The sequence below is a fragment of the Centropristis striata genome, chromosome 22 (genome assembly GCF_030273125.1).
Source record: "Centropristis striata isolate RG_2023a ecotype Rhode Island chromosome 22, C.striata_1.0, whole genome shotgun sequence".
Classification (NCBI taxonomy): Eukaryota; Metazoa; Chordata; class Actinopteri; order Perciformes; family Serranidae; genus Centropristis; species Centropristis striata.
In genome coordinates, this window is record NC_081538.1 from 16,682,621 (window position 1) to 16,709,334 (window position 26,714).

The 26,714-nt window shown below is 38.2% G+C and overlaps 1 protein-coding gene across 3 annotated transcripts in view; it reads right to left on the bottom strand.

The window, feature by feature from the left end:
• Positions 1-767: 767 nt before the first annotated feature.
• The window catches only part of ano2b (anoctamin 2b), an 89,881-nt gene continuing 63,934 nt past the window's right edge, over positions 768-26,714 (bottom strand). For all 3 annotated transcript variants that reach the window (XM_059325717.1, XM_059325716.1, XM_059325718.1), the window contains 5 exons: positions 23,493-23,645; positions 21,911-21,963; positions 18,948-19,126; positions 3,682-3,787; positions 768-2,006 (listed from right to left, as the gene is read on the bottom strand). In XM_059325717.1, the coding sequence (XP_059181700.1) occupies positions 1,635-2,006; positions 3,682-3,787; positions 18,948-19,126; positions 21,911-21,963; positions 23,493-23,645 (863 nt within the window). In that variant the 3' untranslated portion in view covers positions 768-1,634. The remainder of the gene's footprint in view (positions 2,007-3,681; positions 3,788-18,947; positions 19,127-21,910; positions 21,964-23,492; positions 23,646-26,714) is intronic.

Consider the following 26,714-nt stretch of genomic DNA (forward strand, 5'->3'; position numbering starts at 1 on the left):
CGCTAAGCTAATTAGCTTCCACTTCCTGAGGAAAAATCTAGTTAGTTTAGTAGCATGATGAGTCATCTTAAATATTGAACGTTATAAATGAATCATTAGCATTAGATAATCAACACTGTGTGCTTGTGTTGGTAAAGAAACGTCCTGTATTAATGTTCATAGCTACTGGGCTATGACAAGCTCTGATAAGTTGACAACGTGTCCCCTAGCACCACCATTACCAGCAGTATGATTATGGCTTATACTGTATTTCCTTGGACAAAAAGCGAGGTGAATTTAAATTTCAGTTTGACTTTAACATGTAACAGCTAATTCAATTAGAATGCTAATAAGTTGCTAACAACTATACAGCAACAGTTGGACCAGATACTGCAATTGGCCTAGGTTAGCTAGCTAACAAGCTATTATCTATCATATAAATAAAGTCAATAAATATCAGTGATGAAATGACTGGTTGGCAGTCAGAAACAGATGGCCCAGTTGTACAAATTAAAATATATTGACAGTGAGACTTCAAACATGGCTGCCAGAGGTTGTGTGACAGTTCTTAGGAGTGACACAGCTCCTTTATTAGGGCAGCAGTAATCCAGATTTATAACTTACCTGCAGGAATGTATTTGTACCCATGAAAATAACAACAGTGACATCATTCCTTGCTCACTGCCATCTCCAGTCTGCAAAGAGTTAGCTTTCTCTCAGCACAAAGTGTACTCATTAAGTCATTCTGTACTCAGGTGACAGCTGTAAAGTCCATATGGCTAACAGGAAAAGCATTTCGCTTCACAGATAATCTATTTCTAAAACAACAGCTTGGACTGTCTATGATCTATGAGTGGCATGCAACACTGTGCCACATTGGCATGGGCATCCGTCCAATAAATACACAGAGCAGAATGACCAGAGGAACAATAACCAGCAGCTGTGTTTTGACTACCATTACAATTTGAGTAAGATTAAATAAAATTATTCCTGAATTCTACAGAGAAAAATCAGTTGTAACAGAACAAGTGGTGTAAAGAAAATGATTTGCTCTTCTGGGAGGCTCCTGTTTGTTTTCATGTATTAAAAAGTACAGGAAATATGGAATGTTGTCGCTGCTACAAATTCTGTTAAAAACAAAAATACATAAAGAGCATAAGCACATAAAGCAGGAAAACTGTGACAGTCCTCAGCCCCAGTAATGAGTCCATGTTCATCAACCTGTCAAGTGTTCATCACTGAATATGTCCATGTGTTTGTAGTTCTTTGTCTCTTCCAGGTTCTTGTAATATTCACTTGTTCAGCCTAATACTGTAATTATTGCTTGTCTACGCTATGAAGCAAGTGAGCCTCGCTAAATTATTAATTTTTTACCAAAAAGTAAAAATTATAACACTTTATCAGGTGAACAGTCGGTGCAAGTAGGAACAACACACAGACACTCATTCAGACAGTGTGGACATTACACATTCAACCACACTGACAACAATGATTTCAAATTAGTTCAGAATGTTGCTGCGATTTGTTTTAATCACAGCATTACTGTGTCAGACACTCCAGGACACAAAAGACACAGGCAAAGACATTCACGGACTGAATCACCCGAGCAACGTGTCCTCCAGCTGAAGCATCCCCACAGATGTGTGTGTTTCATGTCACACGGCCGTGTGTCTCGAATTCTCATTTTCATTTCTTGGCGGGATATTCCTGTTGAACAGGCTGAAGCTGGCGGCCCTACACCTGGCCCTGGGCACTCCTTCTCCAGTCAAGGCCTGCGTCAGACCAGGGGGTAGAGTACTGAAGCGGCCTGGGATGGACAGGCCCTGGGTCGGGCTCAGCGTGTGGCTGCCCGGGTGGAGGCTGCTGTCCTTGGAGAAGAGGCTCTGGATGAGTTGGAATTTTTCCTTCTCTTCCCGTAAGAAGACGTCGACCAGGAGCTTCTTCTCCCGTTTCAGCTGCTCCACAATGGTTTTGGGAACGTCAGGGATCCCCCAGGCCACCACCAGGCTGAGGAACATCACCAGGTTCTGGGGGAGGGAGAGAAGACGAGAAAGGGAAGAAAAAGGAGAGGTGGATGGCCAAAAGTGACCGGTTGCTGTGGAATAACGGCTGTATGAATTTTCATGAAACTTGGAAGGGTGGAAGAATGAAGCATGGGCCAAGAAAGACATTATTTTTTTCAAAGATATTTTTTGGTCATTTTTGGGCTTTATTGATAGAGACAGAGTGAAGGGGGAGATAGAGGGAAAGGGCTCCGAGTCGGATTCGAACCTGGGCCGCCTGCTTACGAGGACAATGCCTCTATGGTAGATAGATATTAAAGATTTAAATCATCTTACTGATACACCAATTATCTTTTACTTGCATTGCGAGGTACAGCCTGGTCTTGGCAGAGGTCTGTGCTCTCTCCTTCTAGTTTCCTGTCTTTATTTTAGAACACCACCATGCACCTGTCCCTTCCACCCCACACACTATTTTTGCATCATCTCTACCTCCGTGCCGTCCCTGCAACCCTCCTGAGTTTCCAATCAATCCCATTCCTTTTTATGTGCAACAGCGTGAGGTATTTTTTGCCTTTGACGAAAAAGAATTGAAGCATTACATTGGATATAAACAGGTCTTTGCCAAATAAGTTTTTTAACTTAGATGACTGATCATCAGTTTGTGTCTTCTTGAATACTATATTGATATTTCTTCATCCCCAGCATGAAACATGGCTAAAACGTATCCAATTTCACCACATGCCTTCATTTTTCACTGTTAGATTGGCCAAATGGCCAATGCGATTTATTTTCCCCCCAGTGTGCATATTTGTATTTGTTTTTGTGACGTGTCAAAAGTTTGCTTAAAACTGACTTGACAAAATGGAGAGAAACTTGTCGGGCAGCTTAGCTGTTGAAAGACATTTGGTAGACAGATGTAAGTGAAGCGTGCAGACACACGGATGTTTATCATATGGGCCGACTAAATGAGACATCTGGTTATATTCCTGTTAAAATTCACTACATTTTACATTCTGATCCATCTAATCAGTGTATAATAGCCCACACATACACTATTACTTTTTAAAATGTCTCTTTATGGGCTACAGATCCATTCAGCTTCACTGACGAACATCACAAAAATGCAAATGTAGAACACAGCGTGGATGCTATTAATTACACTGCAGAGTAATGTGAGTGATCTAGTGGAAAAGTACCGAATCACAGTCATGGAAAAAAAATATTAGACCACCCTTGTTTTCTTCAGTTTCTTGTTCATTTTAATGCCTGGTACAACTAAAGGCACATTTGTTTAGACAAATATAATGATGACAACAAAAATAGCTGATAAGAGTTTAATTTAAGAGCTGATATCTAGACATTTTCCATGGTTTTCTTGAATAATACCCAAAATAATTACCAAGAAAAACATGGAAAATGTCCAGACATCAGCTCTTAAATTAACCTCTTATGAGCTATTTTTGTGGTTATTATTATTATATTTGTCTAAACAAATGAGCAAGAAAGTAAGGAGAAAACAAGGGTGGTCTAATAATTTTTCCAAGTCTATGTGTATGTATGCACCTGTAAAACGGGTCTAATTTCTGGATGTATTTAGTTTGCTTTCTCTTCATATTCTGTCTTTCTCTCTCTGTCTTTCATTGTTTGTTTAAACAGTCTTAAATATCTCGCTGTATCAACAAACACAATGAGCTCATACCTGGAACAGTATGACGAAAGCCAGTCTTGCAGCCAGGACACACCAGTACTGTTTGGAGAAGGTGTATGCGTCTGGAGACCAGGGAGGCTCTCTGTAGTCTTTGTACCTAAAGAAAGTGAAAAAAACAACGTATTTAGTGTGGATGCCAAAAACGGAACAGCTCAAATTTCTTCAGTTTTATTGTTTCATGGCTGGTGAGCTGTTTGGATGCTTTTGTGTAGTTAGCATTAGCAGCAGTGTGGTTAAACCCTTTAACAGGATCCCCACCAACAGAAACAAACGTAATCATTTTGAGTGACAGGGAGATGCAGTGCTGAGAATCTGTCTCAGCCAAACTTTCCTCCTCCTTCCACTCTGATTTATCTTTACCTGGCTGAGCACAGCTCTCATTAAACCATCCCACTCCTCCGCTCAGTTGGGACCCGACTCAAAGTGCAATAAACTGTATGAGGATTCCTTTCCTTTGTTTTCTTTGTAGTAAACACTCTTTATTGTGCTGGCAAAACAAACAGCAGAAAACTCAAACCACATGTTGAGGCAACGACTGACGGCTTAAAACGAGGACAAGGGATGGAAGCGAGGGAGGAAAATAAGAAAACAAGAACAGACATAAGGAGAGGAAGACAAAGAAGATGTGTTTTGTTTAAAGCTGGCGTGTCAGATTAAAGACTTAAACAATTTATGTGAGTGGGCAGGTTGGGAATGTGGAGGAAGTGCATCACACAGACAGCAAGAGACAGCTGCTTATCTTATTTGATCATAAGAGGAACTTGAATTCCAATTTAACACGCATAAATAAAAACATTCATGAGCCAGTCTTTGTTAGTAATTTATTCAGTCACATTTTGGTTATGCTTCATTGTCTCACTAAAAAATGATGGCTCAGCATTACTTTAAATAAAATTTGCCAATGGCAGGCTGCTAAAATGTATCCTGCTGTTAGAGATGCAGTCGAGTAAAGAAAACAGTGTCAGTGGCCCTTCAGTCTAAGGAGCATATCATAACTGCAAAGTATGATGGAGAAAAACTGTGGTGGTGATCTATGTCTAAAAAATTAATACAAACAACAGAAGTTTTTTTTTTAAAACCTAATGGATTAAGATACATGCACTGATAGTTTGGAGGAGGTACATAATGTGTACATTTATTTCAGTCAATTCCTGGAATACAAAGCCAAGTTGATGGAGAAGCTGTTTCCTGTTGGACGTAGTCACTCTTAACATAAAGAGGGTCTCACCCTCTTTATGTTCATCCTCAGAGTTTATTTATGATATAACTATTTGGATGCTGTCAGTCATTCACATATGGAAATATATAGGAACACAGCAGGATTCAATCAAAATCAACTCTTCAGCAAAGCAGCCAACTGTGATGACAGCTGAGGGAAGTAAAACTATCAGTCTGGACTGCAATCAGAGGAGCAAGAAGATAATTGTGATGACTGTGAACTAGGTACATTATTTTGCCAAACAGTGAAGGTGAATACATGCAACACATGCAGCAATATTAGACAATTTCAAAGCGAATTTGAGCAGCTAATCAGAGCAGAACAGTGTTTGTATGATTTCTTCTGAAAACTAGTGCAGCATGATTATATGATCCTACAAAACGTGACACTTGCTGTTTTAAACATGCTACGACCATAACAGACGTGATCGCTGTTTTAAATGCTTTAAAAACGTGTGAGACCACAGACATCAGGACATCATAAAATTAATCTGTAGAACACACAAACCAGGCAATTCAGTCAAGACACAGGACCACACACTTGGCATTTAAACAGACGATGCAATTTCAGGTGCTTTGGAACTCACAGAAACTCAGATTTCTGATAAAAAATAAACGTTGAGTTACAGGGTAACCCTGGTTCTCTGAGTATAGAGAATATCTCTCCACATCCCATAACATATATTCTATTTGTAGTGGAGAGATATTCTCATAAGAAAGAGAACATGGTGCCGGCCAATGATTGTCAACTCTGTTTTTCATCGAAAAAAGAAAAAAAATAGAGAGAAAAAAAGCTGTGAATGAAGCCATGGCTGAGGAGACTGAATCTGCACAGTTTACACATTAAGGCTTAATCCAGACTGATCTCCCCTCAAAAACGTCAATATAGGGCGTTTTGTACAGTTAGCAAAATATGACCCGTTTTGGACTGTCTACTGCTTATGTAGTAGTAATGATTGACGGAGGTGTGGAGTTTATATGGCGGATGTCACACTCATGGCGGGTGGGAGGGATAGTGATGGGTTTCCTAACAAAAGTAAGTAATTTTTAATGTAACATGCCTTTATTTTTTTAATGAAACTTCTATGGCTCACGTTTTGCGAATCACATTTTTTACTTACGGTCGCCACGTCTCCCTCATAACTACTTTCGGCATTTACGTACATTTATCTAAAGGTGCATCTGAATACATTAGAATATAATGGAAAAGTCCATTTCCAGTCATTCAAGTCAAACAGCCCCAACCAAGTATTGAGTCATATAGATGGACATACTTTTCAGAGGCCAACATTTCATATTAAGCATACTTTTTAAAATTGGTCTTTTGTAATATTACATTTTTTTTGAGACACTAATTTTAGGTCTTCATTAAATGTAAGCCATAATCATTATAATGAGAAGAAATTAAATAAATTAAGATATGAAATATTTCATTCTGTGTGTAATGGATCTATATAATATGTTATTTCCACTTTTTGAAATTGAATTACTGACATAAATAAACTTTTCCGTGATATTCTAATTTTTTGAGATGCACCTGTACTGTTTAAACTTTCTTTAATGAGACCTAACCAGGAATTTTTTTGCCCTAAACCTAGGTCAGTGGTTCTGTCGCATCAATTCAACCAAACTTTGTTTTTTTACAACTGCGATCCGTACTTGTCTGTATACTTACGTGTGTTATTTTTAGAACGCTTGGCTCTGTACTGCGAGAAACTTTTGACAAATGTGTCACTGTGGGCGGTATTGAAAACAGTCAATTCTGTCGTTTAGGTTGGAGATGTTATTGGAAAAAATGTTTTTTCCTACCATAACCTCCACCAACAGGCCATAAACACCAGTCTCCTGGTTGAATGCCCTGGTTTTGCTGAGTGCAGGCCAGATTATATTTCAACAGCAATTACTAATCTGACCATCTCCACATACATCATGGGCCATAAGACACTTTATTAATGGCTTTACATTGAAATATTTCTTGAAAAAGGAGTGTAGAGGGAAGGGCGGGGAGTAGGAAGTGGGGTCGAGACTTTATGTTACAGTACTTATGGGCTCCATTTTCACAGCAGCTACTTTAAGAGTCTGCCTTTTCCCTGTGGGATGCAACATATAACACTCCTTTCATGGCAATAGCAGGGAGACAACCCATTTCATTGTTAATCTCGGTACAATCTTGAGGCAGAAAAATGCATCCTCTCAAACCACTGAATGTACAGAAGAGATAAAAGAGATTTATAGACAAAGAGCAGCGTCATGTGGAGCCATAGCTATATAAAGAGTAGTGTTCCAGCCACAAAATCAAGCTAAGAAAGTATGAGTAAACACATTTATCACAATAGAAAGAGGATCCAGAAGATGTAATTAAGCCATGACATGTCTACTACCAACCCTGTCTACTAAAACTGACATTCCCATATCACAAAAATGCCTGTTATTGCGAATCAGGGACCAAATTGTACATATTGCCTGGAGTTTTGTACAATGCCTATACAAGTATTCACCCTCCTTGGGTGTTTCACCATTTTGTTGCTTTTACACATGAAATCATGGTCAATATAATTTGGCTTTTTGACAAGAATTTGCAAAAAAAAAAACCCTCTTTGATGTCAAAGTGAAAAAATGACGTGTTCTTTTATCTTCATGTTTCAATTGTAGCAGCAATACTGATGAACCAGAGGCTGGAGCTCCCAGACACAGGTGTTTTGATACTAAAATCAATCAACTGCTCTCAGGTGATCTCTTTCACTAACTGTGACACTGCTGCATCAACTACCTGGAACTCTGTTGAATCAGGTAAGTTACTTTAAAGGGGATGAATACTTATGCAATCATTTTCTTTACCTTATATATTTACAATTAATTGTTTCATTGTTACAATTCATTGTTTTGTAAAAATCTGTTTTCACTTTGATATTAAAGAGGTTTTTTTCGTTGTCAAAAAATGATAATATATTGACCATGATTTAATGTGTATAAGCAACAAAAGGGTGAAACATCCAAGGGGGGTGAATACTTTTCATAGGCATTGTGTGTGTTCACACAGGAAGCATTTACAAGCGGATCAAAATTTGTGATGCGTGAGCTCCCTAATTGGATGAAATTTCCATGCGGGAAACTTCCTGGCATAAACAAAGTGTAAAGGAAGAGCAGATGGTCCACTTTTCATATTCACAATGAAGGACCAATTATACAGGTTTGATCTTGGCTCATTGTTTATCACATAGTTTGCATTGTGTTGATGCACTGGAAAGCAAAGCAATGTAGCCAAAGTAATGTTGTCAGGTGAAATTTTGAGGCGGAGTCTGATTTAAAGGCCTATTTAAATTCTTAACAATAACAGCAATGACACTGTCCAGCTGAACCAGGGTTTGATTCACCCAAACCAAACAAAACAGGTGTGAAAAAACACTAACACAGTCTACCCCCAAAGCAAAACTTTGTTTCATATGACTTCCATTATAGAGCAATTCCAATTTCAAATAAAGGCTTGCAACCACAGCTTAAAATGTTGTTTAACTGAGAAAAGATGTTCCGTCTCTAAAATTAAGAACTGGTGGACTAATATGCTCTTAACCGTCATTTTGTGTCTGTTCTTGTTTTCACCTACAAACTGCCATGTCACACAAGGCAAATTATGTGATTTTATGCGGGAGTCATGTGCCAGACTATTTCTTGGCCCAGGAGCAGGGACTTCCTTAAGTTCTGTTGTCATCGTGAGGTTGCCAGGCAATCGGCAAAAACTGCAGGAAATCCCCGCCGCAGCCAAGAGATAGGGTGCAGTGGAATACTTTTTTTTTGCTTAGGAAGGTTTCCAGCTGAGTGAAATGACCCAGAAGTATCAGCAGTGGCAGCCATAAGAGCTGGTACAAGCGCCTGAAATGCTCAGGAAAGGTGCTTCAGTGGCTCCTTTCATATCTGCTTATCATAGGATACACTGCTCCATCCAAAGAAACGGTGATAGTGCCTCCCCACATTATATGCAGCCGGGACATTTAAAGCAGTGCAAGATTCAGCTGTTCACAAAAAAACAACAAATGATATGTAAAGTGGTAGATTTGGAGGCTTTATTCCTATCTTGCATAAATTATAGTGACTTCAATCACCAAGTACAGCCATCCAAGCTTGTCTATTTTAATCTAAATGGGAGCATAATTTACAAAATGAACATCATGCTGTATTGAAGAAAACTTGAAACTAGCGATTGAGAGCATAAACTAAATAGGAAAATGTTTACTGAGCTAATAAATCACATAAGAAGTAGGGGCATTTTTTCATAGACTTCTATACAATCAGCCTTCTTTTTGCAACCGGTGGAGTTGCCCCCTGCTGGCCATTAGAAAGAATGCAGGTTTTAGGCACTTCCACATTGACTTAACTTGTCAGACCCTAAAGTCTTTCTTAAAAATAAATTCCAACTGTGGCTGCAGGAGACATTCAGCACACTGGAAGCTGTCCTTTACACTAAACACAGAGCAGTTTAACATGATTTATGTGATAGATAAAAGTTTTAAATTGAGACAACGGATATGCACACACAAACACACTCTGTCATGAAAAATTCCTCTGAAGCCAGAATAGATAAAATGGCCTGATTGTCTCACTAACTACTTGACTAGTCATATAGAAATAATAGTGAGGAACGCAAAATGTGTGTGTGCATTGTGTGTGTGTGTCAGCAGGGTCTTATGGTGTCTGATTCCTTCTCCTTATACAGTCATAAGTGAGGAATGCTGCCCGTGAGAGTCAGCTCTTCTCTCCTTCTCTTTTTTCTTTGATCTGTTCATCTTTCTCTCACTTGCTTGCCAATATTTTACAGTATTTTGTTTTAGATCAACTTTCAAAATGAACTAAAAAGCAAGACAAAAACCTCGCCGCCTGTCAAGATTCAGTCAATTTAACTCAACTTGCCAGGGTGGAACCAAATTTGAAATGTTATTATTAAAGAAAGGCTTCTACCCCTTCTTGTGTGCATGCGTGTGTGTGTGTGTGTGTGTGTGTGTGTGTGTTTTGTAGACACTCCATGTTTGGTTATAATAGGGCAGCTCGGCAACAACTGGAGCATCTAACTCCATATTCTTTCATAAGACCAATGAGATTATAGTTAGAAAAACGTGTCTGTGTGTTCCTGAGAGTTCCTGCCGCCAATACAATGCCCCCTTGGGATCCAGGATCATATTTACAGACAGGGGTCAGACCTTTCCCATCCTTAAAACACACACACACACACACACACAAACACTAAGCCTTTATCACAGAACGTGGCTGATGTCAGGTAATAATATGGTTCGGATCAATAACCCTAAATATGGGTGGTCGATGTAGCTAAATTCTTATATGTATATCAAAATAAAATAACCAAATTGTACTTCATGACAGTTGATTTTATTCTTGTTTTTCAAACTTTTTTAGGTTACCAACTAAAACAGCTGCATGACACGAGACAACAGTTAAAAATAAATAAAAAATTTCCAACTTCACTCCCCTCCTCCATGTTTCATGTCTAAATCACGTTACCTTACAGCCAGCTGGATTTCGAGATCACAAGATCGTGCGAGAATCACAAGACTCGCTGCGAGAAACGTGGTAGAAACAAGGCCCCAGGAAGATCGGCAGGATTAAAAGCTAATTTGAGGCCAAGCCGTGGAATTTCAACTCCCAGGTCTGTCACGTGGTGGCATGGGGCCCGAACAAGATTTATAGACTTACATTGGGAAATATACATCTGTAAATCCCAGAGGAATGACTCATTTGATTAATTCGGTCCGATAACTTGGGGTGCACTTATATAGCACTTTTATCCAAAGCGCTTTACACTACACTCTATGCTCATTCACCCATTAACACACACATTCATACTGGTGGCCGAGGCTACCAGGGCACACTGGTGCCACCCTTGGGAATTAATTCTCACACGATGAACGCAGCATCGGGAGCAATTTGGGGTTCAGTATCTTGCTCAAGGATACATTAAGGATACATAACATTTGAAAAGTCTAGAAGAGCCGCACGATTAAATTATCTAATCCCCTATTCAAGCTTCTCACAGTGTTGAGTGGCTGCATCTCTTTCTCTATGAAGTGAGTAAAGCTATCTGTGAACCTGCGCTATTTTGTGCTGTCATGTTTATATTTTGCATTTTTTGGCAAAGATATCCTTAATTGCAAGTTGTCGGGAAATGGAGGGCGCTCCATGTCCCGCAGCTCCGCCCTGTTTTCTGTTCCCAGCTGGATAAATTGGATTGATGTTTGTGTTTTAAACGGACTTTGAGGTTTGTTGTTTTGCCACTTTTTGTTGCGACTATCTTCATACAAATTTGACATACTGGCTCGTTGATGTTATCGGGCTCTCCGCGTTCATCTGGCTCAAATCCAAAATGTTCCCACACTGCAAAACTTAGCCTTGAGTATGCTGATTCTTTTTTTCTCTCTGCTTCACCTGCTTCAACGCTGTCCACACCGTCTGTGTGTGTGTGTGTGTGTGTGTGTGTGTGTGTGTGTCTATGTGTGTGTGTGAGCCCCACCTCCCCACAAGTTGACTGACAGGAGAGGGAAAGCAGCAGCGTGGCTGAATGTTGATGACTTATGTAAACAAACATCCATGTAAACGACAATTTCTCCTGAAAAACTATCGTGTCCATTTTTGTTTATCGAACGATAAGCCAATATATTGGTTATTGTGACAGGCCTAGTTATACCGAAGTCAAACTCTTTTGCCTTCATACGCCACTGAGCAACTTTCATAGGAATGAACAGGGTGCTGCCTACAACAGTGTATCCAATTCTTTTTGTACATCCACGGGTAGAAAAAGGTATTGCCAATTCTCTACCAGTGGACACACTGCTACCATTGCATGGGATGCAATGTAACATCACCCAACCTGAACTGCCAACAAAAGTATATTTTTCTATCCGTAGCAAGAACATGTGCCTTTCATAAGTCTATGCCTCTGCCTTCCAGTTGTCTGTGATGTTTTTCAGACATGCTGTAATTCTTTGCCAGTATTCTGTTTTTCCTTCTCATTTCTATCTCTGAGTTTGTCCTTTCCCACAATTGTTAAGAGCAGAGAATGTGACAACAGGTCTGGCATCCTGCTTACTTTGATCCAAAACCACTTCCATCCCTCTTTAGTTTATGACTTCCTCCTGTCTGGATAAAGAGAGGAATGAGAGGAGAAAAACACTTAAGTCCTAAATTCCCTTCCAACATGTTCCAGATTGGTCTTTGAAAGGTAATGGTCAAGGACAAATACGTTTAATTAAAGTTTTATATGGGAGAAATTACAATTTAATTGTTTCAGTCGGACTTTCTAGTCACAAGGTATCAAACCATTGACCTCAGCTGCTGTAGCCATATAGTCATTTCTGGTGCTCACATGCACCCAAACAAGAACACAGCTATCTCACAGATGCAGTGTTTGGCAAAGACACGTTTCTGTCACTGACTTTGAGTTTTTTGTGTGTCAAATATCCGTTCTGACATGGAATGGTTAACCTACTTCTCCTTATTTTTTAGCTGTGCTAGCTCTTGGGATGGAAACACTTGTCAGTCAACAACTTTGGTCCAGAATGAAAGTTTCATCCAACTTTTAAATGGATTGCCATGAACTTTTTACATGCATTTATCCCCAGAGGATTAATATTATTGTGTTGGGTGATCCTTAACTTCACCATGGGGTTAACATTTTGGACTTTTAGTGAAATTCCTTGACAACTACTAAATTCTTTCATTTTTATTTCCCAAATAACTTTGGTGATCACCAAACTTTTTTTTGACTTTTTTTTGACCAAGCAAATGTATCCAATGCTTGGTTTCTTAACAAATACCTGCAAAACTAATGACTATCACATTCAACTGTAGAGTATGTTAATCATGTACTGTAGGCATTCTAACTTGCAAAACTAAGATGATGAACATGATAAACATAAAGGCTAAAATTTAGCACTTTGGAGTTGTCCATATTGAAATGTTGGCAGCCAAGTGTTGATGATTTGTTTTGTTATTTGTTTACTACTTATGTTTCAGGTGTAAATTCTCTGACCCTGTAGAACTGGTTTTGATCGCTCAAGGGCAAAAGAAACATCACACCTCTTTGATTTAGTCTTCAAAACAGACAAAAAGGAAACTTGATGTAAAGCTTCAAACTGAAGGAACACATTATGTACTATACCCATGAGACATATTCATAATTCATGTAAGATGACATGCTTTCTGCTGCGTTGTTCCAACATGTCTCTGATATTTGTACATTTAGATTTATTACTGAACTCAGGAACACTGAATAAAGAATTGCAACTATAACACTTTCCATTGATGAACTGAGAGGAACATCCTATCAGAAATGACATAATCCATCCCATGAGTTCTTGACCAGCACTTGACTTCCAGGTGATAACAGTGTAACTGCAGCTTAGTTCCTGCTGGCACAGGAATAAGTGCTGTCTTGACATTAAGCAGGAGAAGCCTAAAAGTCCTGCTATCAATATACTTTTTGAAGTCTTATCGAGGAAGAGACAATGATTTTCACCATAAAAATCCTTTTATCGCAGCAGTTTGTGGTTATCTCGTCCTCTCTTTGTCCTTATTCCCCATGTTCTTTGTGTCCTGTAAATCACTGAAAAGTAGTCTCGCTAATATGATTTGATTTAAACTAACTGATGTCAGTACATGTCAGGAATATAGAGAAAAAGTGTATCCCTGTAGGGGAATTGGCTTCCCTCCCTCCTCCTCCTCCTCCACATGGACATGAGCCAAACATCTATAGGGGCTGGTAGGGCTTAATATTAGCTCAGTAGTACCTCAACAAGGCTAAGGACCTGAATCACCTTTGAATGTATAATTTGTAACATTTGCACATTCAAATGTAGCCTGGGTATACCCATACTGCCTTGCGCGCTCGAATTTAATTTCGAACCTCCAGGCAGTCTGGCAACCAGGGCCGTTTCTTAGCCCTGTTTTAGGGATCCAATCACAGAGCGGGGAGGAACGGCAAGACGATGACGCGTACTACTCGGCAGACGGAAGCTTGTAGTTTTGTAGTTTTCATACGGATCCAACATGGCTGCAGCAGACGCGAACCTCTCTTTAGCTGTAGATGGTGTTTTAAATAGTTTAGAGCGAAAGTTGAAAGGCAAAAGGTCTCTCGGCGGCTCCACTAGCGGCGCTAATCTCGCTACGAGCCGGGGGACAGCGAAGCCGCCGAGAGACCCGCAGCAGCTTGTTTATTGCCCATAAAATCAGTGGATGTGTGTGGCTGAATGACATGAGGGGGAATAAAGCGTGAAAATAAATAATCTTGCAGAAAGCGAGAACTGGAGAAGCAACGCAGCAAGCAACACTCTCTCACAGACACACACACAACAAACATCCATTTCTGTCGCTCTACATACGTCATCTGGTATAACTGATACGATTGGCTAAGAGCTACCTACCAGACGCTTTTGATAGACATTCTTGGCGTCCAATAAACGGCTCCGGAGGATCATAAGCCGCACCTCCTCTACGGAGAAATGAATGGCTGGTTTCCAGACTAGATCTCATTTGAGATTAGTCTGGTGTTAGCCAGGCTAATTCAAATGTCTTTTTTTTTAAAAAAAAGGAACATACCTATGGCATATATTTTGAGTTATCCATTTTCTAAAATGTTTCCAACAATGTTGTATCTTTGCTTTGTATAGAAATGTGGTTTTCCATGGTTTTCTTGATAATCACCAAAATCATAATCAAGAAAACCATTGAAAATGTCTAGATATCAGCTCTTAAATTAAACTCTTATCAGCTATTTTTGTTGTTATCATTATATTACTCCAAACAAATGTACCTTTAGTTGTACCAGGCATCAAAATGAACAAGAAATTGAAGAAAACAAAGGTGATCTAATTATTTTTTCCATGACTGTATTTTGATTGTGTATGCAGGCCACCACTGTAAAAAAAGAGCTCTGCTGTCAATTGGTCATCCCTGTCTAAATTAAGGTATCCATCCATCCATCCATTTATCCGTCAATTTATCTTTTCATCTACCCACCTACCTATCAACCAACCTTTCCACCCATCGATTGAAATCTGTATTTGATTTATGGTTATGTGAAGCTGGCATAGAGTCGCATGTCTTTGACAAGTTAGTATGATTACAAAATCTCTTTATATCCAATCAAGGGGTTTACAATACTAGCAGCTGCTAAACACTACGGGACGGATGGAAGTGATTGTCATATTGATTGGCTCATGTTTTAAAAATCAACGGTGGTTTCTAAATTTCTAGATCATAATTTGTTCAACCCTGCATCTGTTTTCATTGAAATCCTATTTCTGCTGTGTCAGTTTCCAATTTGTTACCCAAACATTTTTTTGCAAAGAACTGATGAACCATCATTTGTGTCTGATACCAATTAAGTGTAAAATTGATTTAGGCTGTATTGGCATTAGGTCTTTCAAGAGTAAAAGATTAGTCTTTTTTAGAAAAAGTAAAAACAGATTTTTCTGACATTGGCAAAGTTTTAAGCACCAAGCAGAATTCATAGTTTACCCACATTTTTATTTAGCCCTCATCCAGCAGTGGGAATACAGTAGGAGAAAACATGTCTGCAGATATGTGCGGTGATGCTCTGCCCACTGACGCAGAAACTGCCTTCAACTTCCTCACACTGCTGTTTTTAAATGTAATTAAAGATTTAATACCTTAGTGGTTGGCCTCTGTCACACCATCCATCTATTTATCCATCCGTCCAACTACAGTGCCTCTCCCCTTCCTTCGTTTCCTTCCTTATCTCTACATCTTTCCATGTCTCCCTATCCCCAGCTTTATCCTATTCAATCATGGAATCCCTTTCTCTCACTTTTTCTGGTGATCCTTCAACTTATCCATAATTTTCCTCTTTTCCTCCCTCCTGCTTACATATTTCCATCCAAACAACTAGAATCCCAAAATGAACTGGGTCAAGAAGAGAGAAAGAAAAGAGAGAAATTAACAGACATACTTTGAATTACAAACTGAGTTGAATCCCTGCAGACACACACACCCTTCTTTTAACATCCTCCAGCCAATTTCATGCCTATAAGCATTCAAGGGCGTTCAGTATCTCGTCGTGTTTCGGGCGTGACGTACCACACTACATTGGCACAAAGACTGTATTCTTGCATAGTAATTATTTGGTGTCTTATGTAACAGCAGGCTGACCTCTGTCTGTGGGCGCCGGCATCCATGACCTTTTCTTCTACAGCGCTTTATATTGATCTTATGAAAGGGATGCTTGCCACTGGCATAAGTAAAAAATGCAAGGATGACACAATAGTTTACTGTATTTCTAAATCTGAAAAAGCATCAACTTCACCCCATCTCAGACCAAGGCTCTTAAAAAAGAAATGAACAAACTGAAGCTAAATTCAAACAATATCAATTTAGGAAGACTAAAACGATAGGTAAGCTGCACATCAATTAATTTACATAAGTTGTTTAGTTATATTGCTACTGTCATCTCCTCACATTGAACCATGGAAATTGAACTGACTTGACATTAAAGGAGAAGTAGCTGCAGTGTGGTATTGAAAGTGTGCTCAAATTAATTCCCAAATCGAAATATTTTTAAACACATAGGCCTTCATTTATCAAATGAATGTAGCAACGAGCGCAGATCTGAAATACGTTCGTATCTCACCAATCAGAGAGTAAGAATGGTCAGCTGTTGATAAATGTGGCGGCTCGAAACACGTCATTTACATTTCATGCCCTAATATATACCTGATTCAGATGGCTGGCCTCCAGAGTTTACGAAGGACGCAATACGGCCAAAAAGAGGATTTTTTTTCCTTTTCTTTTTTTTTTTTACTCACTTTTATTAGCAAGGTGCATTGTCACAAATAACAACAGGAGCAAAATAGAGATTTTACAGAAATTTGCAGCAACGGAGGTTTATGAAATGAAAGTACTTATAGTTATGTACTTAAACAAGTTCACTGAATATTTTACATTTGCAGACTTAAAGTTTTCACAAATTTTTGGTTGCAGCCGAAGGTAAACAATGTTGAGTGTAAAGTGAAATGCTGACGTTCAATAGATGCAATAGAACAAACTGGTTTTTGGAAATTTTTTATTTAATCTTTAATTTTTTTGTTATTATTATGATTGAGAGATATTATTCACTTCTTTACGTTTAGTAAGAGAAATGTTTCTATTCGGGGACCACTGGTGGTGGAGGAGACACTGACGCTCCGGTGTCCAGCAGGATAACAGTAAATAGCAGAAGACAACAACATTTAATAGCCTCGGCTAGTATTCTGGTTAAAGAATTTCACGGTCGCAGGGTGTATTTATTTTTAATCAGGTTTTAGTGATAAATTATGTAGTCTAAACATGCTTTGGTTTGTCATCATTAAAAACAAAACATGGCAGAGTTTTATCAGCTCCAGGCATCGATACTATAGTCTAAGATCAATTCTCAGCCTCGGACTTCACACTGACTCAAACCTGCGTACACGAGCTGAGAGCAGACTGTGATCTGATCGTACCCTCCGCTCATGTCCAAATTGATAAATGCCGAGCCTAACGTAGAAATTATCGTATATGTGGCAATTATGTATTTTTATTTTGGCTTTTAAAAGTGTATACATATTCTTTATGACCCGAAATGTTCAACCAAACTGTACAAGTTTCCTGAATAAATGTCATCCCAGTCCACCACACAAGTCCCCACTCCGTAATTGTTTGGAGTCAAGCAATTAAAAGTAGCAATTATCTCTCATAAAATGCATCATTCCTCATCCATGTCGTTAAACAAAACACTATATGCCGCTTTATGCAGATGACATATTGTTATACATATAAAATTCTCATATCTCACTCTGCTTCTCTGAGGTGGAAACAGAATGTAAAGTGTGAGTTTCTTTTGAAAGCAAATATTGAACAGTAAAGGGCTGTGATTGTTCCATATATTGCATCCAGTGTGAATGTCACAAAGTGCAAAGGTTATCCAGGGTGTTACCAAAAGGTTTCTCGATGTGAATAAGGTTTAAAAACAAGGACTCAATTGGAGGGATTGACACAGACTTCTACTCAATGAACTAAAGGAGAAACAGACACCCTCCTATCAGATTAAATGGATACTAGCCTTGAAATACGCATGGTAATTGTATCTATTTATTGTTGATACAGACACTGAAGGAGAGTGTTTAAGTATTTGTTAAGGTCAAAGTTACAGCCTACAAACTGTCAAGCTGACAAAACAGAGTTTGTTTTTTTGATGTTGATTCACTATTTACAAAATACCCAAAACTAAATCTGTGTTATGTAAAAATAGATGAACTGACTTGACTGTTTCTTGAATGCAACTACTTCATTGGCAGCCAAGAGAAAACTATATAAAAAAATAAGAACTAGAATTAGGGCTTTTATATATCGGTATATAAAAGATATATCAATATATTTTTAAATGTGATATGGAATTACACCATATTGGATATCTATATAGTTCATTTTTTTCTTTCTTTATATATAAATGCTGCCCTTACTAGGGTTTATCATATTTGTAATGTTTGTTATTCTTTTCTCATATAAATATATTTATTTCAGAAAAAGATTGGCCTATTTTATTTCATAGGCTATTTTTATTTAAGATTTTTTATTAGATTTAAATGTGCACTTTTTGGAGCTTTGCTTTTTTTAAAAAAAAAAAAAGGTACTCCTGTTATACAGTATTTATGTACACTTAAATAAATGGTTTCAATAAAACTACTTGTAACATGTCATATTTGGCTTTGACTTTGCTCTCCTGATAAAAAATATTGGGAGATATATCATATATTGATATTAAGCCTAAATATATCGGGATATGACTTTTGGTCCATATCGCCCAGCCCTAACTAGAAGTAATTCCTCGCTGTTGTATGGCGTTGCCAACCAGTCTATTACAGTTTACATCCATGTCTAAAACTTGTCCTTTGTATTTAATGTGCATCACAAAGGTAATTTAAGCAAATTATAAGTGAGGTATTGCTTCCACTGTCTGTATCTTATCATGCATGCGTGTTTGTGTGTTTGTGTGTTTTTACCGGCAGACGGTGATGTCTCCTTGCAGTGAGCTGTGCGGTGCGGTGCCAGGTTTAAAATTGGACACATTGAAGAAGGAGAGCGTGTGGTCAATGAAGCCGTGCATGGTGCCGGTCTGACTGAACATGTACTGGTAGACGAGCCGAGGGATGAAGTCTGATGTGAAGGAGATCACAAAGGCCTCCAGAGGAAGAGAGAGAGAATGAGAGAGTGAAACATTTTTCTATCATGAACATTCATATAACATAAACCACGGAGCAAATTTTATCCTGTAAAACTTGTGATTTGTCAAAGTTTAGTATTATTAAAAGATGTCTATAGAACTGATGTAATCCCAAATGTACAAAAGGGGAAATGTGCTCCCAGTTTTCCACTGCCGTGAAGCTTCTGGGGCAGCTTAAGTGTTTGTATATGTGTCCAATGCCCCATAGCTCTAGAATAAATAAAAACTCCTGCTGCTTGTTTTCTCTCAATCCTTCTTAAATCTCCTTAGTATTAAAAGTAAACGGAACAGGATTTGGTTAGCTGACCAAGGACAAATCCCAAGCAGAACTTTCCCGACTTCACAAAGACACACACACCTTGACCTCCACAGATCAGCATGTAAAGGTGTTTGAAACAAGGCTCTGGGATCTCACAGGGTCATGAGGGGTGACATCCCAAAGCAAACAGAGACGTTAAATCTATTTTGAATATTAACTGGTTTCCAAATATTAACTTACAAGTTAAAATGTTCCAGCAGAGAAACGGGAGATCAGTGGCACTGTTGTATTGTGTAATCTTTGAAAACTTTGACCGTTATTTCTGTCCATGATGTCTTTGAACTGCCCTTGTTTCTATATCGTGACTGTAGCGTTAAGTAACAGTATTATTCTAAATGAGTCAAATGGATTAACAGTATATTATCATTTTCAGCAGCAAATATTTCAGGGGTTCAGGTGTAGCTAGCGGATATCCGGATAATGGATTTCCGGTCATTGTTTATAGCAACTTGAGAGTTAGACTTGAGAGATGACTTTTACGACCAGACTGTTTCTCTGCATATGAATAGATTCGATTAGATACTTTATTGCCAGCCTTCGCCGAAATTCATTGTGAGGCACAGCCACCTGATTGCATGACAGAAAAGACAAACACAGAGACAATACAGTGTCAATCCATTAATTGATCAGTGAGTCAGGTCGTTTGCGTTGTCATTCAGAGTCCTTAGATCAGTTTTTGTTCAATTTTAGAATGGACTGGTGTACGAAGGATCCCTTGAGTTTGATCTTCCTAAAACAGGGAACAGCATATCTCCTCCGAGAGGCAGCAGGACATATTCCCCATTCAGAACGTGGCCTGTGTTGGATGCAATGTTCCTGCCAAGTCTCAGCAGGCTGTTTTGATAGGTGAGTCGTACATTTTTACAAGAGGCTGGCCAACAATTTTTGAACATATATTCAGTTGGTTAAACAGTTTTGATTTTGACGCAACAAACAGACATCCGTACCAGGCAGTATTGCAGAACTGTAACTGGGGATTTCCACCGGGTGTGGAACGGCCGCGTAGCGAGCCAGCTGTATACACGCGAGATAACGAGAACATGCGATAATCCTGAACGTATGGGAGACCGCGAGATCCCGTGATAAACTGTGTGAATAAAGTAAAAAACAACAACAAACAGCTTACTTTGCTTCTCCAGTGTGGAAAATCTGTTGATCTATCCTTATAAAAAAAAGTGTTATGTCATAAATGAATATATGTTGTTTCACTTCAACAATCAGTCTCCCATCGTCCATGTCTCCGACCCTCTGAGACCCTTTGATTGATTGATTGCTGATCTGTTGCCCCCGGTCAAGACGTAATGTTGATGTGAAGTAGTTTTAGGCTGCATGAACTGCGTATTGTGTTTTATTTTGAAAGGGGACGGAAGTGTATTACACTGATTCTGAGTCGGATTTCCTGTCTGGTGCGATCTGCTCTGTTGAGATTTACATGGTTTAGCAACAGCTTGCAATAAAAATAGCAGTGCTACGGATTGATCGGTGGAAACGGTCTCATTGATTAGAGTGGCAGAGATCAGCACGGCGACCGCGGCGCAGCCGTTACGCACCCGGTGGAAATCAGGCTTAGGACACTCAAGATGGTAGAGGTAAAGAATAAAAGCAAAATTTGTTTGCTTATTCCAAAGGAGCGAAGGCGTCTGAGAAAATAAATTCTCTGTTTTGTTTTGTTGCACACAGACTCTATCTTTCCATGTCAGCAGGTGGTCGACTGTTACATCTAGATATTTATAGGAGGATACTTGTTTTATATGTTCACCTTGAACTGCAACAGGAAGAAGCAATACTGGTGGAGTACCAACCACCACTTCTTCTGTCTTTTTTGAATCCATTTTTTAAAAGCTAATAAAAAGCTAAATCATTGTTAGACAATAGCTCATGGGTTACAAGGTTGCTAGACCAGTTGTTGGACCTGCATGCAACCAAAGCCTGCTCAAAGTTGATTCTACAACAATATTTCTCTGACTACAAACGAAAACCCAGAACACTTCTGGTACCAACATCTTGTCCCATTGCCTACAGATTCTGCAAATTTATGTAGATAGAATGTACAACATAGATAAATCCCAGGGTTTCCACCATTTCCACCAACTGAGTAGTACTCTTCATAACGACTAATCTGTTCTTTGCTGTAAATAAATTAATTTTGATTTCCCTCCAAATCTGGCCTGTTGATTGCCAATTTGAAAAGCACTGGACAGGCTGCAAGAGACTGACTGTCGTCTCAGTGAATTTCCTATTTGTTCACATTAATCTCAAAATGTATTGAATGCTGGCTAGTGTGAAAGTGCTGGCCCCTTAAAAGCAGTCACATTGTGTAGAGTACTTACAGCAAAATATATGCATTTCTTGTGCATACATCTGCCTTCATCACTAATTCAATGAGAAGATAGTGGAAAGGGGGACATTGCATTAATACTTACATTTATAATGACTGAGAATTTCCCCATTCCACTCAGTATGTTGTACCATATACCTATAGAGAGAAGAGCAAGAGAGAGAGAGAGAATGGTTCAAGTGAGAAGAGGTAGAAGTAGGGAAGACAGAAATCTTTATCAAGCATAAGAGTCAGAGAGTCTACAGCCAAGCTAGTTGTAATATTTACATCAGCATGCCAACGCTCTGAGGCTTAGCAGTTTAGCAATTTTTTACCATGTTCATCATCGTAATTTAGTGTGTTAGCAGGCTAATATTTTCTAATTCACACTGAACAACTACAGCTGAGGCTGGTGGTAATGTCATTAGTTTTGCAGGTCATTTTAGTCATAAACCAAAGTATCTGACAAATATAAATGTTGGTCTGATAATGATGCTAGGTGAGAAGCCAGGGTGACTACCAAAGTAATTCCAATTCATCCTGAGGGGGTCATGAATGATTGTGCCAAATTTCATGGCACTCCAGCTGATATTTGCCGAGACATTTCACTCAAAACAACAAATATCAACCTCATGGTGGATTCATGGAAAAGTCAGTGGATCACCACAAATATTAGGATTCATCCTCCAGTAGTTAGCTAGATTCGCTCTGGACCAAAGTGGTGAATGGAGTGGTAGACCGGCATTGCCTTCCTCACAGTCAGAATGGTCTTTTTTTACTTAATGAAAAGGCAGTTTTGAAATTACCCAGATCATTTAATTTTTACCAAGATCGGGATTTTTAGCCAACAGTATCAACATGAGTAAACTAAACAGTTGAGTGGTTTCAGCGGGAAGTTTAGGAATCCCATGATGTTTCAATGCTGCTTCACTCTGATATGAAGGAAATTCTGGGGGAAAGAGAAGGTGGAGGCAGGTGGGGCTAGGTGGTCCCCAGTGGACTTTTTAACTGTCTTTTATTTTTCAAGCTTTTTGGGTATTAATTATTATCTACTCTAGCTTTACAAATTCTTGTACTCAGTTATGATAATATTAATTATGTGAAACTACATATTTCTAATTAAAAAACAAACCCCCCACCGAATATGTGCATATACTGGTACATCTCAATAAATTAGAAGATCATAAAAAGTTTATTGATTTCAGTAATTCAAATAAAAGGTGGAAATAAGACATTATATCGATCCATTATCCACAGAATGAACCATTTCATGTCTTAATTTATTTAATTTCTTCTAATTATAACGATTATGACTTACATTTAATGAAGACCTAAAATTCAGTGTCTCAAAAACTGTAATATTACAAAAGACCAATTTTAAACAGTATGTTTAATATGTAAATGTTGGCCTCTGAAAAGTATGTCCATCTATATGACTCAATACTTGGTTGGGGCTGTTTGACTTGAACTACTGGAAATGTACTTTTCCATCATATTCTAACTGATTGAGATGCACCTGTAATTATTACACAAACACTGAATATAATAATTACTTTGACTAACTAGTATTTTTTGTGCCAACTAGAGATGGTAGCAAGATTGAATCAAATAGTCTAACTGCACACATTCCCGTTACTTCTGTGTCTGTGTGTTTGTTTTTCCTGTTCATGTGTGTCACACCAACTTACCAATGTCTTTAGCGCGTACGGCGACTGGTCTGCGTAGCTCCGTAACAAACTTCTTGGCATCCAGTCGGATCTCGATGACGTTGTTGAGCAGAGCAAAGAGCGGAGCAAGCGGGAACGAAGCCACGAACAGAGAAACGAAACCAAACTGGATGACTGGAGAAAACACAGAAACAATCATTACACATGCTGCAGTCGATGTAATGTTAGTAAACATCAACATATAGCGTTACAATTTTTTTTAAAAACACATATCTTTATTGATTTTTGAACTTCAAAATTTGTACGAAAATATTCTGTTACATCTTTCAAGTCTTTAAACAACTTCCCTCCCTACCCCCAACCCTGGAGCCATCAGTTTATGAGAACAATGACACTTCGATCCTTTGGAAAAGAAAAAAGAAAAAAGAAAAAAAGAAAAAAAAAGAAACATACCTATGCTCAGAATATATATACATATAGTATGTACCTTATATAAAAAAAAAAATAAGAAAAAGAGAGTATTTTTGAGAAAAAGCAAATAAATAAAAAAACACACAGAAACAAATATTAAAATATAACCAACATAAATTAGATTCAGTTCAATTAAAATAAAAAGGTTAGATTTAAGGAGTTAGGAGATCAGGTCTTGATTCCAAAAATATGATAAATTAATTCCATTTATCATTAAAAATATGGCTTTTTTGTTTGATTATATATGTGAGTCTTTCAATCATTTGGCAAGAAGAAAGTTCATTAATCCACATATTCAAAGAAGAACAATTAGTACTTTTCCAATGTCTGGCAACAAGACGTTTGGCATGTATTAAACAGAGATTACGCAGCTTACTCTCAGATCTCCGGGCATCTTTTTATGTACTATGGTGGAGATTGTCTCAATTATTTTTTTCCAAAATTCTTGTAAATGTTTGCATTTCCAAAAACAGTGAAATAGGGTTCCCTTCTCCGTTCTGCATTTTATACAACTATCAGGGATATTAGCATTGAATTTACTGAGTTTTTCAGGCATTATACACATTCTCATAAACCAATTATATTGGATCAATTTCAATCTGCTATTAATAGATAATGTTTGTGCTTTATAACAAGCTTTTTCCTCTCATCTTCAGTGAGTTCTCTTTGAAGATCGTTACAACCATTTTGAAAGGAAATATGTAAAAGGAGATCATGGTGGGAACATGGTATTAGCATGTGTGTGTCTTGAATTGCAGGCCATGTTTCCCATTGCTCCATGGCCCCTGTACAAACAATTAACTAGCACAGGAATGTAAGTAGTAGAACAGCAAAATATCTAGACATATGAGATGTGTTCCCATAACCCAAAGCTGCAGCTGAAGTCCTCGAATACATTCAGAAAGTTTACGACATCAATTGTGAAATATTCCATTGCTTAAGTTTATGTAACTGGCTTTATGAGAGACATAAAGACAACCCAAATGACACTTTTCTACTGCAGGGCACAGTTTCAACAAAGCCTTTCTTCAAGTTTCTTACAGCAGTTTGATGGAAGAATAAAATCAGAGTCTTGTGAGGTTCAAGTTTACGTCATAGCATCATGGGGGTCTAGTACTGTATGTACGAATGTCCTGTTCCAAATATTACTAAATATTTTCCCATCTGCGTGACTGCCTTGCAGCAGAGTTCGCAGACCATGGCAGTGATTGATTATCACTTTATTCTTTGTCCATCTCAAAGTCTCAAAGCGCATCACAGACTTCAGGCCAACTGAAAAGGTTGTTCAGTACTCTCAGTTTTGTTAAAAGGGAAATTGTTGAGAGACAAATCAATTTTTCTAGCCTCAACACAGTTCAGAAAAACAACTTTAGTTACACCTCAAAATGGAAGTTCACTTTAGGGTAACGTCTACTTACAGACACAACCAGGTGAGGGAGTCACCCCTCTAAGTTGGACCAAATACTGTCTTTTATGTTATCATATATTTAGCTGTGGCACGTTTAGCTCATGTTTTCTTCCATTTTTTTTGTCTTGTGTCATTTCCATGGCTAAAGGACTTCAAAAAATGGCAATTGCAATTGGTCCTACATTGGCTCATGTGTTCAACCAATCAATATATACAATACTATCGAGGTTTCTCTTGTGCTGGAACAATACCAATCTGACATTGGAAGCAAAAAAAGACCTCAAAATGGTGTTTAAAAATACCTAATATGCATATTTGTTGTTAAATCATTTTTAAAATAACTCTTCCGTCTGTTATGGTGAAAATAGTACTGAGATGCTATCACAATGAAGAGAATTATATAATAATGAAGGAATCTTGCAATATTTTCCATGTTTACAAAATGGAAGATATCATATGATGTAAGATACGTTACAGTCAACAATAGTGTCCATTAAAAGTGTTGAGGGTGAGAAATCACAGGCTGTAAAGCTTTCAGTAGCAAAGATCAATGGATGATTTACTGATCGTGAAGTTGCCTTCCAGTATTTACCACTGGCTACATTTTCTAAACCAACATACAAATCATTATGTGATAAAAGGCTGTATTTTCCCCCCCCCAAAATTGTATGTGATTATCTATGGTCAGAGGAAGCTTGATTACATAAACAGACATATGTTTAGGACATGAAAATCCCCTCTTGCCTTAACCAGTCAGGTTGCAGTTTGCATTCATGTCTGTCCAAGTCTATAAAATGTATGAAGTGAAAACTCAGCAACACAGAAGACCTGTACAATCACCACAGTTTCAAGATTGGTGCCACCAATTCAATATCTAACCAGATGTGTTTTTGGAGAATGTCATGTTGTCACAATGACCTTTTCCCTCTTGGTGTTCCTGAGATATGGCGTTCACGACAGTGGGACAAACATACAGACGAACCGACAACCCTGACATAAAGTCAGCACACTGTAAAAAAAAAAAAGGGTGTCTAAAACTAGATAAAATACTAAATCTGAGGGAAATGATCTTGCTGCATGGACAGATAATTTCACTTGACAAGATTCTTAATATTATTAATTGTTGAACACTTGAAGTTGTTGAAGAATTGTTGAAGAAATTAACCCTTAAAACAAGATAAATTATCTAAAACTTCTAAATCTAAAGTTTTTTTTATCTTGGTAAGAAACAAATAATTGTCAGTGCACTCTGCTCGTGCCAGTTCATCGCTGCTTGCAGCTTTAATTAATCTTGTTTTAAGAGTTAATTCCTTATTTTAAGTGTTCAAAATTCTTATTTCTAGATTTAATTATCTCAATTTAAG